The 14,029-nt window shown below is 36.9% G+C and overlaps 1 protein-coding gene and 1 long non-coding RNA gene across 2 annotated transcripts in view; one reads left to right on the plus strand and one right to left on the minus strand.

Annotated features, from left to right (window-relative positions):
• Positions 1-831: 831 nt before the first annotated feature.
• The window catches only part of zgc:163022 (putative ferric-chelate reductase 1), a 24,466-nt gene continuing 11,268 nt past the window's right edge, over positions 832-14,029 (plus strand). The window contains exons 1-7 of the mRNA XM_014030269.1: positions 832-1,120; positions 6,999-7,129; positions 9,924-10,021; positions 10,106-10,226; positions 12,479-12,667; positions 13,124-13,225; positions 13,592-13,736. Coding sequence (XP_013885723.1) covers positions 937-1,120; positions 6,999-7,129; positions 9,924-10,021; positions 10,106-10,226; positions 12,479-12,667; positions 13,124-13,225; positions 13,592-13,736 — 970 coding nt within the window. The 5' untranslated portion in view covers positions 832-936. The remainder of the gene's footprint in view (positions 1,121-6,998; positions 7,130-9,923; positions 10,022-10,105; positions 10,227-12,478; positions 12,668-13,123; positions 13,226-13,591; positions 13,737-14,029) is intronic.
• LOC106533830 (uncharacterized) lies at positions 5,654-9,283 on the minus strand. Its single transcript, XR_001312293.1, has 2 exons — positions 8,793-9,283; positions 5,654-6,546 (listed from the first exon to the last, which is right to left on the minus strand). It is a non-coding gene; the product is annotated as an uncharacterized LOC106533830 (long non-coding RNA).

The raw sequence follows: 14,029 nt of genomic DNA on the forward strand, positions 1-14,029 counted from the left end.
AAGTAGTCAAACTGAATTTTTAATAAACCAAAATACAGTTTCAAGGCAAATTAATTCAAATTCAAAACTTTCAATTCAGTTTCAAATCATTAAATTCAGTTTGAATTTAGTGAAATTTATTTTCAAACCAATGCATTAATTTCAAATTATGCACATTCAGATTCAATCTGAGCTATTCAAATTCAATTCCTGCTGGTACAAGATTTATCCCATAGTTTCGGTCTTCCGTAGAGGTGTTGTTGAATTAATATGTAAATCATCACAAATGTACAATGAAGAGGCTTTTCTTCAATAAAACAGTTTACTAGGGTAAAATCAGGCAGTATTTATATTTTAAACATATATTATTTTTTATCTAACTCTTTTACACAAAGAAATTCAAACAAAGAGGATGGTTTTCAGTTTTTATGAACTCAATAATACCAAACCCAAATATGGACACATTTCTGCTTTTTCACAGCACACAAAGAAAGAGATGAATCAGCATTTTAAATAAACTGTTTTCTCAGTATCTCATTGTTTGTTGGTATTCATTATTTCCCTGTTTTATAAATAATCCATAAAACGATAGCCATCAGTAAATATAAGTTTTGAAAAATAAACGTGACATGGATTTGATCACCCATTTATTTAAGCGTTGGTTCTTCTTCTACTCTCGTTAACTGTCTTCTCATACACATGCATTCCAACTCCGGAATTTCCTCTCAGCTCTAAGTTGTTTTTACATGAAGTGGAATTGACTCAGCAAGTGTCAGTCACCTGCTCATCTCTCATTACAACAAGGGCACCTCCTTTGTTTGTTGCTAAGCAAAAAAAAAAAAAAAAAGAGGAGTGGCAATATGAAGCTTTTATTCAGCTGAGCAGAGGCTCCCCATCATCTCCAGTGTTCACCAACTCTGAGCGGCATCAGTTTGAAAAATTTTTTTTTTGTCTTCAATGGAGCTTCAACTGTTTCTGCTGATATTAGTTGTCCCAGGAGTTTGGGGCTACGCGTCAGGTCTTGTTACAGGCAGTTGCTCTAACCTGCAGCCGTCACATGGGCTGAACTCGCAGACAGGATCGGCACCTTACACAGTTACTACGGATCAAAACAGCTACGCACTTGGAGGTGAAGTCAAAGGTATGTCACTGAGTAATGAAGGCATGTTTGATGGATTGTGTCTGGGGATGGCATCTAAAGTCTGAAAAGCCTTAAAAGGAAAATGAAAATAAACGTTTTTACTCCCCCTCAAAAAGCTGTACTCACACAAACTAAATGATACCAGCCCTTAAGTCCACCATGTTAAATACTTTAAATATTAATATATTGTACTTATGGCATTTTCCTCAGCAAGAGTTGTCTTGTTTATGCAGCACATTGAGTGCAAAAGATGAAAAAAAAAAAAGGACAAACAATCTAAACAAACACACATAGATTCTATAAGAAACAAGGGGAAGTTGAAGGGAAGTCGACCTTCACAGACAGGAAAAAAGAGAACCAGATAGAAACTCAGAGTTGACCCTGACTAAAACTTTAAATTACTAAACATGGACAAAATGACAACACCATTGGTTTAATGGTGTATGTCATGGACTTTCATGTGGGAGATCAGGGTTCAAAACCCGCCTAATGCAACTTTAAGGCGGCATGGTGGCTCAGTTGGTAGAGCTGATGCCTCTTAGCAAGAAGGTCACTGGTTCAAATCCCAGTCTGGGGACCTTTCTGGGTAGAGTTTGCATGTTCTGTCCGTGCATGCGTGGGTTCTCTCTGGGCTTCCTCCCACAGACCAAAAACATGACTGTTAGGTTAGTTGATAACTCTAAATTGTCCCTAGGTGAGAGAGTGAATGGTTGTTTGTCTCGTTTGTCTCTATGTGTGGCCCTGTGATGGACTTGCGACCTGTCCAGGGTGTACCCCGCCCCTCGCACTGTGACTGCTGGATATGGGCACCAGTGACCCACACAACCCTGAAAAGAAAGAAGTGTGTACAGAAAATGGATGGATGGACAAAATGTTCCTGTGACTAGGGGGCAGCTTGACTCAGATTTAACATGATGATAAAGTGTGGATGATGTGTAACTGTTGATCTATGCAGGAACTTTGATTCTGACAATAAACTAGAGACTAAATGCAGCACCTTGTGTTTGTGTTCTTTCTCCTGCTTTGATCAGGGTGAAATCTCTCCACCTGACATAAAAACAATTTTGTCTACAGGAAATGTACTAAAAAAATTATATCTATCTTTGGTATTTTATTTTTTGTGTTTGCTTGTTTCTGACTTTAGGATTAGGCAGCAGATAAAACTCTGTTCTAGAAAAAAACATTTTCCTGTTAAAGCAGATAGCTAAACTTTAGCCAGTGTGAACACATGTTAAGCCCTTCGATGTTTAGCTGTACCTTGACTCTCAAAAATCTGTCATTTTTGTCAAAAAATCTTTAGTACTACAAGCGTGGGAGGGGTTTGAAAGCGGATCGTAAGCCGCGGGAACAGGCAGAATGTGGGGTGGAGATAACAGCACCTGCAGCACTGGAGCAGGGAGAGGGGAGCTTTTTTTCAGCAGCAGAGCGGGAGATGATGGGGCGAGTGTTTACAACTAACAGCCTCTGAGACGTAAAATAAATTTCAAGCTGTTGTTTTCAAAAAATCTGAGATTTGAAAAATCCATGAGATTGCCCTATACAGTATGTCCAAATACCTGCAAAATGGGGAAAAATCTGTATAATTTATAAACAATCTATACAACTTGACATATATGAGTGTGGGCTAGATCTAACCTACAGGAAGTAATCCATGCTTATATCACAACCCAACCTGCTGGAACACACTTTTACAGTATGTGTTTATTTTAAAGGCTGACGCCTTAGAAAGGACACTTTTTGTTTAAAGAATATTTATGTCTGTCTGCTTGAATGTAAATGTTTTATTGTGTCTTGTGATCCCAGGTTTTGTTTTACAAGAAATAATTGAAGTTTCCATTAAAACATTTTCTTATTGAATATCACATGCAAACGACTCGAGCAGCTGGAGTCTCAGAGCAATGTTAAATAAAGGAATAACCCGGCTATTTTTAAAACAGGGTTTGCATGTCAAAATTTAAAACACAGACCTCACATGATGTTACCTCTTATATTAAGTACTCTCAGCTACTACCAGCCTAGAGGAGACTGCTGTTCCCACCCTGGCCCACAGGATGTAATTTTTACTGTAATGTTTGTTTTCTGAAAAGGTCTCATTAAAATAAATCCCTGAATTCGCCTGCATTTTACTCCTCGTTTTGGTCACTTCTTGTGAGCTTCTGTGAAATATAACTGGCTGTTATTTCAGTTTAATGTTCTCACCAAACTGATTTATGTAATCTGGATCTAAACAAAGTTTTAAAGTCATGAGATTATTTGTTGATTTGTAGTAAACATATTGTTTTCATGCACTTTTTTCTCTTCAGCATTGATATATACAGTATATATATATATCCCACAGCTTAGATAATATTTGCAAATATGCAAATCAAGTGATGACGCTATTTAGTGGTTTTTAGAGAAAGCCAAACTCAAGCCCCTGTCACACTAAAATATTTTAGAAAACGTATGAAAATTTTGGAGACATCTACATCAAAGATGGAATTTACAAAATCAACTGGAAGTCCTTTTTAAGAGTGTACATACTGTAATGCTAACAAATTGATCAAAAATATAACTTTAGTCGTAATTATTTAGTCTTTTTTTTAAGTTGGCATAAGTTGTCCAAAACTTAAGTGTGACAGGGCCTTCAGACCTTTAGAGCCCTGCCCTTATCTCTTGAAACTATTCAATTTTAAATTTACATCATTTGTATAAAAAATAACTTACCAGTTTCAACAAATTTACATGTTTTTCCTTCTACTTTGTGGATATCTCTTACTTTTTGTGTTTTCTTTGGTTGTAGGAATTTTGCTGTCTTCTGTTTACATTTTGGGTGACAAGCTAAACAAAGCCTAAGTTTCAACACATCCGATGTCATTGGCTTATATTAGTAGACCGTGTCCAGTGTGGCAGTGGAAAATTTCAAGTCACAGTTTGTACAACCGTGGTTAGATTTGTGTCTTCCCGATTTTGCTTCATATCTGAGAATTGATTTAGTTATTAAAGTTGTTTCCAGATTACTGTAGGATAAGTTCAAAGTTGTTCAAACATTTCAAAGTTCAACAGTTCAAACATTCAAAGTTAAAATGTTTTGTTCAAGTATAAAAATCATTACATTTATTAATTTATTTATGGGAACTGCATTAATCAGCATTGCTACATTATAAAGCAACATTAATGAGCTGGAATTAGCTCAGTTGCTAAACTTAAAGCTGCTCTGACAGACAAGTTTCAGATTGTTCAGCAAACCTATCAGTTTACAACACCCCTCTCTTGTTGCTATTGCAGCAACGTTTTTCTTTACCTAACCCCTTCTCATAATGATCCAGTTTGTCCACCTACTTGTATTTTGAGGCATACAAATTGTGGAGTTCTTTTTTTTTTTTCCTCACACATTATGGAGTGATGTATGAAATTTGTGCAGTGAAATGTAAAAATCCCCTTTCTTCTAATTCCTAGAAGTGTAACAATGAAATTCCATCAGTGGGTCGAGGTTTGAACTTTGTCATTTTAACCTTGCTGTGTTGAACAAAATTAGAAATCATCATAAATGACACTACAACGAAGAGGCTTTTTATTAAAATGATCAACAAAGTGATGACTCGGATTAATGCAAATTGGTATTTTATTGAGATTAAAACACGATGTAGACAGAGTAATTTCCATTTGGATGAACCTTTTCCTAATAAATAAACATACTTTCCTTCACAAACCAAAATGTGTAATTAATTTTCACCTTGTAAAGTCCTGTTGTTGACAAATTATTGTTGCTTTCCTGGTGTGCCTGTTTTCTGGTGTTAGAAATTTATAGATATTTTTGTTTTATAAGTTTTTAGGTTTAGACAATGCCACCTCAGTACTATCACACCAGGAATAATTAAAACGCTCAGACACTTATAGGCTCAATATACAAAAGCAAGAGAGGGTGTTCCACAATATAATATGACATTTATTAAAGTCTTAGATAAAGTCCAGTTAAAATACAAACAATAAGAGGCCATTATTCGAATGGAAAGAAAAAAAAGTTAAATAAAGTAAAAACAAGGCTGAGGCTTCTTAGTGGTCAGTCAGCTAACAGTCAGCTAAACCAGACACACTGGTGGTTAAAAACAAATAAATTCACAGCACAAGGATGTCAGAAAAATACGTGTTCAATACGACTGAAGTCAAGATGAAAACACCATTGTTAAATAAAATGATTTGTTGTAGGAATGAAAATCATACAACACCAGAATTCTGGAACCTGAGTGAGGTTTATTTGTCACCGGGCTGACAAGGAAAACCACACTGGCCAAAAGCCAGGAAGTACATCTTTTTATACATGATTCTTCAATGCCTGAGTTCGCCCCCTACTGACCTACTGCTGAATCACAGGCATTCATCCAATAAACTCAACCTAATGTCATCACAACGGTTCACTTATGTGTTGTTTATGATTCGGACATGTAACTACTCTATATCAATTAACACATAATAGATTAATAATAGATCAAACATTAAAAAAGGAAACCCTAATAATCTAGTGTTAGGCTTCTAACATCAGTACTAATCTGTAATAACTATAAATTTCTTCAAGCAGTAAAGGGCCCGTCACCCACAACACACAAAGGGACATAGAAATAGATTCATGTAATAGGGACAAAACAGCCCTCACAGTTCACACACAGTTTAGAGTTTGTAGACTGATTGGAGCTGTCTAGAGGGCTACAAAAATTCAGAAGATGGAAAATGGAGGCAGTCCCAGCCGAGCACCAACAGGCCCAGCTCCAGTCAAGGCCAGCCAACTCAGATCAAACGGAGCAGAATACAATAGGTTAAAAAATAGGTTCATGATAAAACAGTAAAACTAAAAGCGGACCAAAAAGAAATAAAAACAAGGCCAATAAAAAAAAAAATAAAAAAAAACTCATGCGAAACAATAAAACCCAGAAAAAACAAAGCAGCAGGGCATCTGGCTGGACTGACATGATTGTCCATTCCACTACTGCTGATCATGTTATGTAAGGGGAGAAGACAAACCCTCATTACAAAAGGTAATCCTCATGACAGTCACTCATCATGGAGGAGGGGAGATAATTGACTCACAACACATTTATTACTTGTAATGTGCACCAGAATGCTGCTTCACTGCACACAACAGCACTGGCAACCACAAGATGACAGGCTACTTTACCATAAAATGAATAAAGTTTGCACATAAAAATACTTCTTCAAAACACTAACAAAATCAAACTACAAAACTTAAACTTAAAATCAGCAGTGGTAAGCGATCCTGAAGGAGGTGAGTCTTTAAACTGGCTTTAAAAAGAGGAAGCGAGTCCAAGTTCCTTATTTCAGAGGGCAGTGAGTTCCAGAGCCGGGGTCTGGGCAGCAGAGCAGCTGAAGGCTCTGTTCCCCATAGTGGTGAGGAGGCCAGAGGAACAGTGAGGTGAAGAGACGAGGCAGATCTAAGGGAGCGGGAAGAAGTGGCAACATGGAGGAGATCAGACAGATATGGTGGGGAAATATTGTGAATGGCTTTAAATGTGTACAGAAGATTTTGAACTCAATTCGAAATTTGACAAGCTTGTAGAGAATAGGGGTGATGTGGCTGTAGGAGGGGGTTCTAGTGATGATATGAGCTGAAGAGTTCTGAACCAGTTGAAGTTTATGAAGGGATTTATGAGAAAGACCAAAAAGAAGATTTTATATATTTATATCGCCCCCTCCTGGTGATTGGTCAGTTTACCTGCTGCAGTCAGCCTATCAACATACTGTATGTAACTTCCATACTGCTACACTACAGTAGGTATTGTTTAAATGTATGAACCAATATACCACAACTTTGGGCTTTTACATATTGCTGTAGGGTATGATACCTAAGAGATTTAATATTTTCCTCTGTTTGTTTTTGTTTAAGTGAATCTCCAGGGTTCCACACCATTTGAAGGTTTCCTGTTAGAGGCTAGAGAACAAGGTGGATCAACTCCAGTTGGTTCTTTTGTTGTGTCAACAAGTACTGCTCAGCTCTTGAGCTGCAACCAAAAATCAGTAAGTATTCTGGCAGACACCAAACAATTCGGTCAGATTTACTTAAAATGGTAAATTTTCATCATGGCTGATAATTAAGAATGTCCATTTCTCTAGATAAGGTGCTTCTTTTATTCTGATACTGAAATAATCACCTAGTATTACCAAAGGACTACAATAAAAAGCAGATCAGTTAAAAAAATAAAACTCATAGTTAAAGTTACAACAGAAGGTAAGAAATACAAATAGCAACACTACAACTATCCTTTCACCTATTCACTATCTGCTGCTGGTTCTGGAGTTGGGTCACAGTGGAGACAGCTTGAGCAGGTACATCTCTTTCCACAGCCACCTTTTCCGGGTCTTCTCTTCCAAAGATTCCAATATGTTCCCTGGCAAGAACTCCTCCCTAGAGTAGTGTTCAGGAGTCATCCTTTCCAGATACCTAAAGTACCTCAACTGGTTGGTAAACAAGAAAGCCTTTACATAGTAGTTCAGTCCCCACTTCACCATAACAGTGTAAGTATTACTGTGAAAGCCACACTGATCTGTCAGTATACTTCACACTCTATTATTCCCCCTTGTGTACCAAACCTTGAGATACCTGAACGCCACTTGATGGAGCACTACACTCCTAACCCAGACAGGTCAGACCCCCTGTTCTGACTAAGCACCATGACCTCATGGACATCTCCAGAGTGGAGTAAAATCCATGTGATCTGTTAGCACTCGAGGTTGAGTGTCAAAAATTATGCTCAACTGGGCTGTAATTAATTTTATGTTTGCTAATTTGGAAGACAACAAACAAGCTATCACCAAATAATCACAGTTCATATGGTTAGAAAGCTCTGCCTCTTCACCTTCATAAAAAAAGGATCTGGATCTCTTTTCTTGTAGCTGTAAATTTGTGAAGCATTTAAGGAATTAAAAAATGTAAAGATAAAGGTTTGAAAGAAATCACGTTTTGATTTATTCTTTACCCTTTTGTTTTTTTCTTGTGCGTGTGGGTGGGGGGGTTGGCTTTGGTGACAATTTGGGGGCAATTTCAAGACAAAAAACCTACAGTTTTGGACAACTGATGCATTTGGGGACAAAAATCGAATCCCCATTTGGTTTAAATGCCGTTGGTGGGTTGGGGGTTGGGTTTAGGACCAAGGTGTGAATTGAGTTTAGGTTAGTTTTAGGGTCAGGTAGGTACCTGTGAGGTTAGCCTTAGGGTTTGTGGTCAGAGTTAGGCTGTAGAAATGTAATGGAAGTCAATGGAATGTCCCCAATTGGATAGCTGTGCAAATTTGTGTGTGTGTGTGTATATACATTTAACTGAGATGACATTTCATGTGACTTGCCAATATATAAATAATCAAGGCAGCAATATTGCTATTGTATTGGAAGTAAAAAAGTTGTATTGGGGCAACTCTAGAAATTACCTTCTGTAATGAGCCTCTTATTCATCCTGCTCAAGTGTTAGCAGCAGCAAAAATACCATGCCTCTTCTTGTGAATAAAACATTTAGCCTAAAAATAATTATCATCACTTGATACCAGTAGCTAGTTGTCAACTCAATTATCACTCCTAAATATTACTAACTCCTAGACAATTTATTTCCTCCAGATACAGTCATTTTAGAATAAAATGTCCTACTTTCTGCCACATTCTGTGGTTTTTGTCTTTGTGCTTCACTCACCTGTTGGTGCTCCTGTGTCTCCGCATGGTTTCTCCCCAGCCCGTGTCCTCCTCATTAGTCCATCTCTTCCACCTGTGCCTCGTTTCCCACTCCCCAGGTGTTCCTGGTTTGCCGATTAACCCTCACAGTATACAGCCTGTCTCTGTCTGCTCACTGCTGTTGTGTGTAGTTCCACTCCTGTCCTGGCTGTTTCATCTTGTGTCCTCTCCTCGACTTTCCCCTGTTGATCCTCCTGCATTCCATTTTCCAGCCATCAAGTAAGATCTGAAGACTTTTCTTGTGTTAATAAACGTTGGTTATTCCTTCTAAAACCTGGTCTTAGAGTCCTGTTTTTTCAATCTTGTTTTTTTTTCCAGCCAGCATCTCTGACACATGCCTGTTGTGTTTGGTCTTTGTGGTCCAGCAACTCAAACCCTCTGTAAGAAAACTTTGCAACATTAGGACAGTTTTTAATGTCTGTCATGAAACTTGGAGATCTTAGTATTTTCTAAGGTAGGTTTAAGAACCATGAGTTTAAACCATCGGGTCTGCGTTTTCACAAACCATGTTTTTGTGCAGTATTGCTTTTATGTAAAAAAATATTGTAAGGTTATTTATGTTTTTGGTTATGATTTTAAAACCAAACTCTAAAAATAATTTTCTTTGCCCAAACAATATATTGATGCTTTTGTTGTGCACGGTTCATAATGTGAGTTCTCATTGAGAAGATGTTTCCCTTATGTCATTAGAAAAGTAAAATGTGAAGCTATACGAATTGTTGTTTGAGTTTATGTTTTTATTTTTATTTAGTATTGTTTTGTAAATTATGTTTTGTTTGAATAAATTCTGTGGATAAAAGGGGCAGACATTATAAGATTTATTTTTCTTCTGCTACCTTTTAATTTTATTTTGATTTGTGTATTTTCTTTTTATATTGTGTGTGTGTGTATATAGTTATTTTTTAATGAAATGAATACATTTTTTGAATTTAACTGAAAAAAAATGTTTTCCTACTTTTTAATGCTTGTTCAAAGGTTTAATTTATGTAAGATGTCTTGATGTTTTTGTATGTTGGCATTTTAGGAAATCACTTATTTGTATGTATGTATACACTCTAACTGTGAACATTTGTGTATTTGTTTGTGTGAGAAGAACTCTGCTGTATCGCACACATCAAAGTCTCAAAAGACTAGCATCCAGGTGACATGGAAACCAGACGCATCAACGAACGTCAAATCCATTCAATTCCAGTGAGTCCAAAATAAACTTTCTACATTTTAATTTTTATGTGCAAGTGAGTATTAGACACTTCCTAAAAATATTTGTCTCTGCAGTGCAACCTTTGTGAAGAATTTCCAGACTTTCTGGGTTGACTTGACAAGTCCTGTTCTGACACTTACAAGTAGCAGTTCTTCTGGATCTGTACCTGCCCAAACCACCAGCTTTAAAACTACAGTGAGTATGCATATCTATTTGGGACAAGGCCAAAAAAAATCCTATTTGTCAGACAAAACAGATAGCTACTGTGTCTTTTTTTTTTTTTTTTTGCAATTTACTTCTTATTAAATTGTTAAAATGTAATAATAAAAACAGTTACATGTGATGGCAATTGCTTGGCCTCACTCGTTTCTCTTGTCTCCTCTCCTCTGTTAAAATACTGGGGACAGCAATTTGTATGCAATTTTCATGTTCCTTTACTCCATTGGTGTCCAAAGTCAGTCCTGAAGGGCTGGTGTCCTGCATGTTTTTGGAGCTGCCCTGGTTCAACACAGCTGAACCTAAGGAGTGCTTAATTAGTAAGACTCCTCAGCTTGCCATCAAGGTCCTGGAACTGGAAGGTCGCCAGTTTGATCTCCTGTACAGTCAAGCTCATTCGTTGTGTCCTTGGGCAAGAACTTTTACCCGCCTTGCCACTGATGTTGGTCAGAAGGTCTGGTGGCACCGATGTATGGCAGCCCCACCTCTGTCAGTGTGCCCCAGGGCAGCTATGGCTACAATATAGTTTACTATCATCAGTGTGTGAATGGGTGAATGTCTGTAAGTGTAAAATGCTTTTGGGTCCAGAGGGACTTGATAAAGCGCTCTATAAGCAGAGTTGCACATAAGCGGTGCGCAGGTGCGCATGCACGGTCAAAAAAAGGAAAAAGCGCATCAGATGTAATGTCATGAAGCTCACTTGTGTACCTAAAATTTTACCTGAGATTGTCTGTCAAAACAACAGCTAGCAGGGCTCTAGAAGTGTGACCACTTTGGTCGCAAATGCAACCTGATTTCTTTAAAAAAATTTAAAAATCCAGCCGTACTGGTGTGACTGAAGCGGGACCCTGATATAGGGATTAACGGACACTGCCTTCAAGAAATCAAACAAAGTCCAGAGCCGTTTTATCAAATCAGAGCAGAGCAGGGCAAGACTTTCAGTGAGAGCAGGTTTGGTTAAAGCAGCGGCGCGGCTCGACTCGACTCGAGCAGAGGTTGCAGCGATCAGTCCATACATCTCCTCCTGCGCTTTGCTCCAGAACTACCAGAGACTTTGGTCTGTAAAACCTAAATTTATATTAAATATATGTTCAGAATGTTGTTATCGAACAGATCTGTCCAACTCTGTGTGAGGGACTAAACTCTCTCCTCCTGAGAAACTGCTGTGATGGGAGTACGTCACTGCGCGCGCAGGCTGAGTCTATTAAAACAAAGATGATTCTCTGTTTAACAACACCCCTGTCAAAAAATTGTATATATTTAAAAATATATATAAAAGCAACTTGTCATGTTCTCTAGGTGAATGAGTTTTAAAGGTTATTTTAATTTATCATCAAGATCCACAAATTTCATTCACAATTTTATCAAAAAACAAGGTTCTTGATTTGCTAAACATTATTTATATTTAAGACCATACTGTGACACAGCTTTTCTGGGATAAATGTAATTTAAATGATCAAATATGAAGAATAAATTATTACATGAGCTGAAACCATCTAAATATTATCTTTTTGAATAAAATAGTCTTTTAAAAAAGAAATCAGTCTAAAAAATAAAACATTTGTATGTTTTAAGCTATTTTGCTCTGTGTGAAAGACAGATATATTTGCTGCTTGGTCTGGAGTGTGGAAAGCTGGTTTAACCAAGGCCAAAGATCCAGAAGACCAAACAGGAGTTGTTCATCTGAGGGACATGTTGGTCTAAAAGACATTTAACCATGAAATGTTCAGTTTGTGATGTTTATATGACATACACCCAGCCCCTCGGCCACTTAGGTAGTTTACAAAATTTATGCAGAGTAAAAGAATAAAATAAAAACTTGTTGGACTGATTTGGCATAATGTCCTGAGACGTTGCAGCTGATAGGWGTCATAAAACAGAACAGGGGAACGTTAGATGTCCTGACGCCCCTCTAGATAAATGTGTTAAATGAGTGAAGGAAAGTATGAGCACCAAGCAACAACCCTAGGTTCTCTCCTGAGAACCAGACCAAAAATTGTATGTGCAACCTTGTCTATAAGTTCAGTCCATTTACCGTTAGAGGTGTGACCTTTTTTGAGGAATCTTCACCAGCATGTTACACTCATCAAATCTGTCAACATGTTTAGGCATTCAGGTTTTAAGAAGTACACGTAAATATAAAGTTTTTAGTTTATTCTTTGTATAATACATTAGGAGTTGCTGTTGGGTAAAGTTCTGACTGTATACATGTTATGTTGTCATTTTTGCAGAATAGCATTTCCAGCGCAAACTGTGGCACCACCAAAGTGTGCTTCAGTCAGCCATCAGGATGTGATCCATCACTCACTTCTAACTGCTTCTTCATGTCGGCCATGTCTTCTGGTTCTGCCCTCACTTATGAATTGACAGGTTCTTCTAATGGATACGTCGCTTTTGGATTCTCAGATGATCAACAAATGGTAATGTGAATAAAAGTGCGATATGAATACGATTGTATAACTAATTACTTTTATCTATATTTTGATTAATATTCTGTAAACCTTTTACTTTTTTTTCACCATGTCACTTTTACACCACCAAATAAAGGGAGTGTCCAAAATGTCTCAAGGCGTTTGCAGGGAACTTCTGCAACTTAGAACAAATGTTTTATGTTTTTCACCAACATTTAGGTAATAAATGAAATTGTATTAGGGATGTCTGATGATGTGAATTTTGGCTAATGATTACCCTTTTGGGTAAACGTGGTAAAAGATGATTGTGGGAGGCACAACGAATGCAGAAAACCAAATATTTGTCACGAACAATTCTGACATTTTGTCAGTTTCTGATATCTGTTTGTAGTTTGCCATAGATTGTAATATAGTGAAAATAAAATATTTCTATACTGTTTAAAGTTTAATTTATTTATTTTTCAGGGAAACGATGATATTTATATTTGTGGTCTAAACGGTAATGGAGCAGTGTCAGTTCAACATGCCTACTCAACAGGACACTCAGCTCCACAAATTCTACCTCTGGTAAGGCATTTTTCTATTAGTGTGCATGAAAAGCATTCTATTAAAATCTTGTTTCTTTTTGCCTAGAAACATTAATAAAATAAAGAATTATACAAACACAAATTTCCTTCCTAAATAGTCATATAGGCTTCAGATGCTTACAGTCTGAAATTTTAGCTTTTCAAATACTTCTACTGAGGCAGCAGCATCAAGGAACAGTATTTTATACACATCTGGGTTTTTTTTTTTTTACAGAACGAAATTTTTTTCTAGTCGACATTTGGTTACAATTATGAATTAATACGGATGATGATAATAATACTGAAATATAAACTATGTATAAAACTCTGAAAATGTCTGGATTTAAATAAGTGTTTCATCCAACAGGGGAACGTTTCTAATGTAATCGCATCAACACAGAACGGGGTACTCAGCTGCACCTTCACATCCATGAATACTATTTCAACACAAAGAAGTTCTGGCACCAACCAAATGTACTACATTTTGTTTGCCTATGGACCCAGCAGTAATGGTAAGAAAACACTAATTTCGAAGATTGTGAAAATTTTTGAACGACTAAAATTTGTCAATCTTTTTAATGGCAAAATGTTAGTAATTCCAGACATCCACACACAAAGGTATGTTAAATACCCTTTTCCCATGTAGCCCAGCTTAGGAACATTGTAAAATCAGTTTTGTCATATATTTAATACATAAAAAGATAGACAAATTTTAGTTTTAAAACTGGGAAAATTTTTAAACATACAGAATATTAGAATCTAATGTATCACAAACAAAGCAAAAGTGTGTTTTTCTGTATGTGAG

The sequence above is a fragment of the Austrofundulus limnaeus genome, unplaced genomic scaffold (genome assembly GCF_001266775.1).
Source record: "Austrofundulus limnaeus strain Quisiro unplaced genomic scaffold, Austrofundulus_limnaeus-1.0 Scaffold1032, whole genome shotgun sequence".
In the NCBI taxonomy this organism is placed as follows: Eukaryota; Metazoa; Chordata; class Actinopteri; order Cyprinodontiformes; family Rivulidae; genus Austrofundulus; species Austrofundulus limnaeus.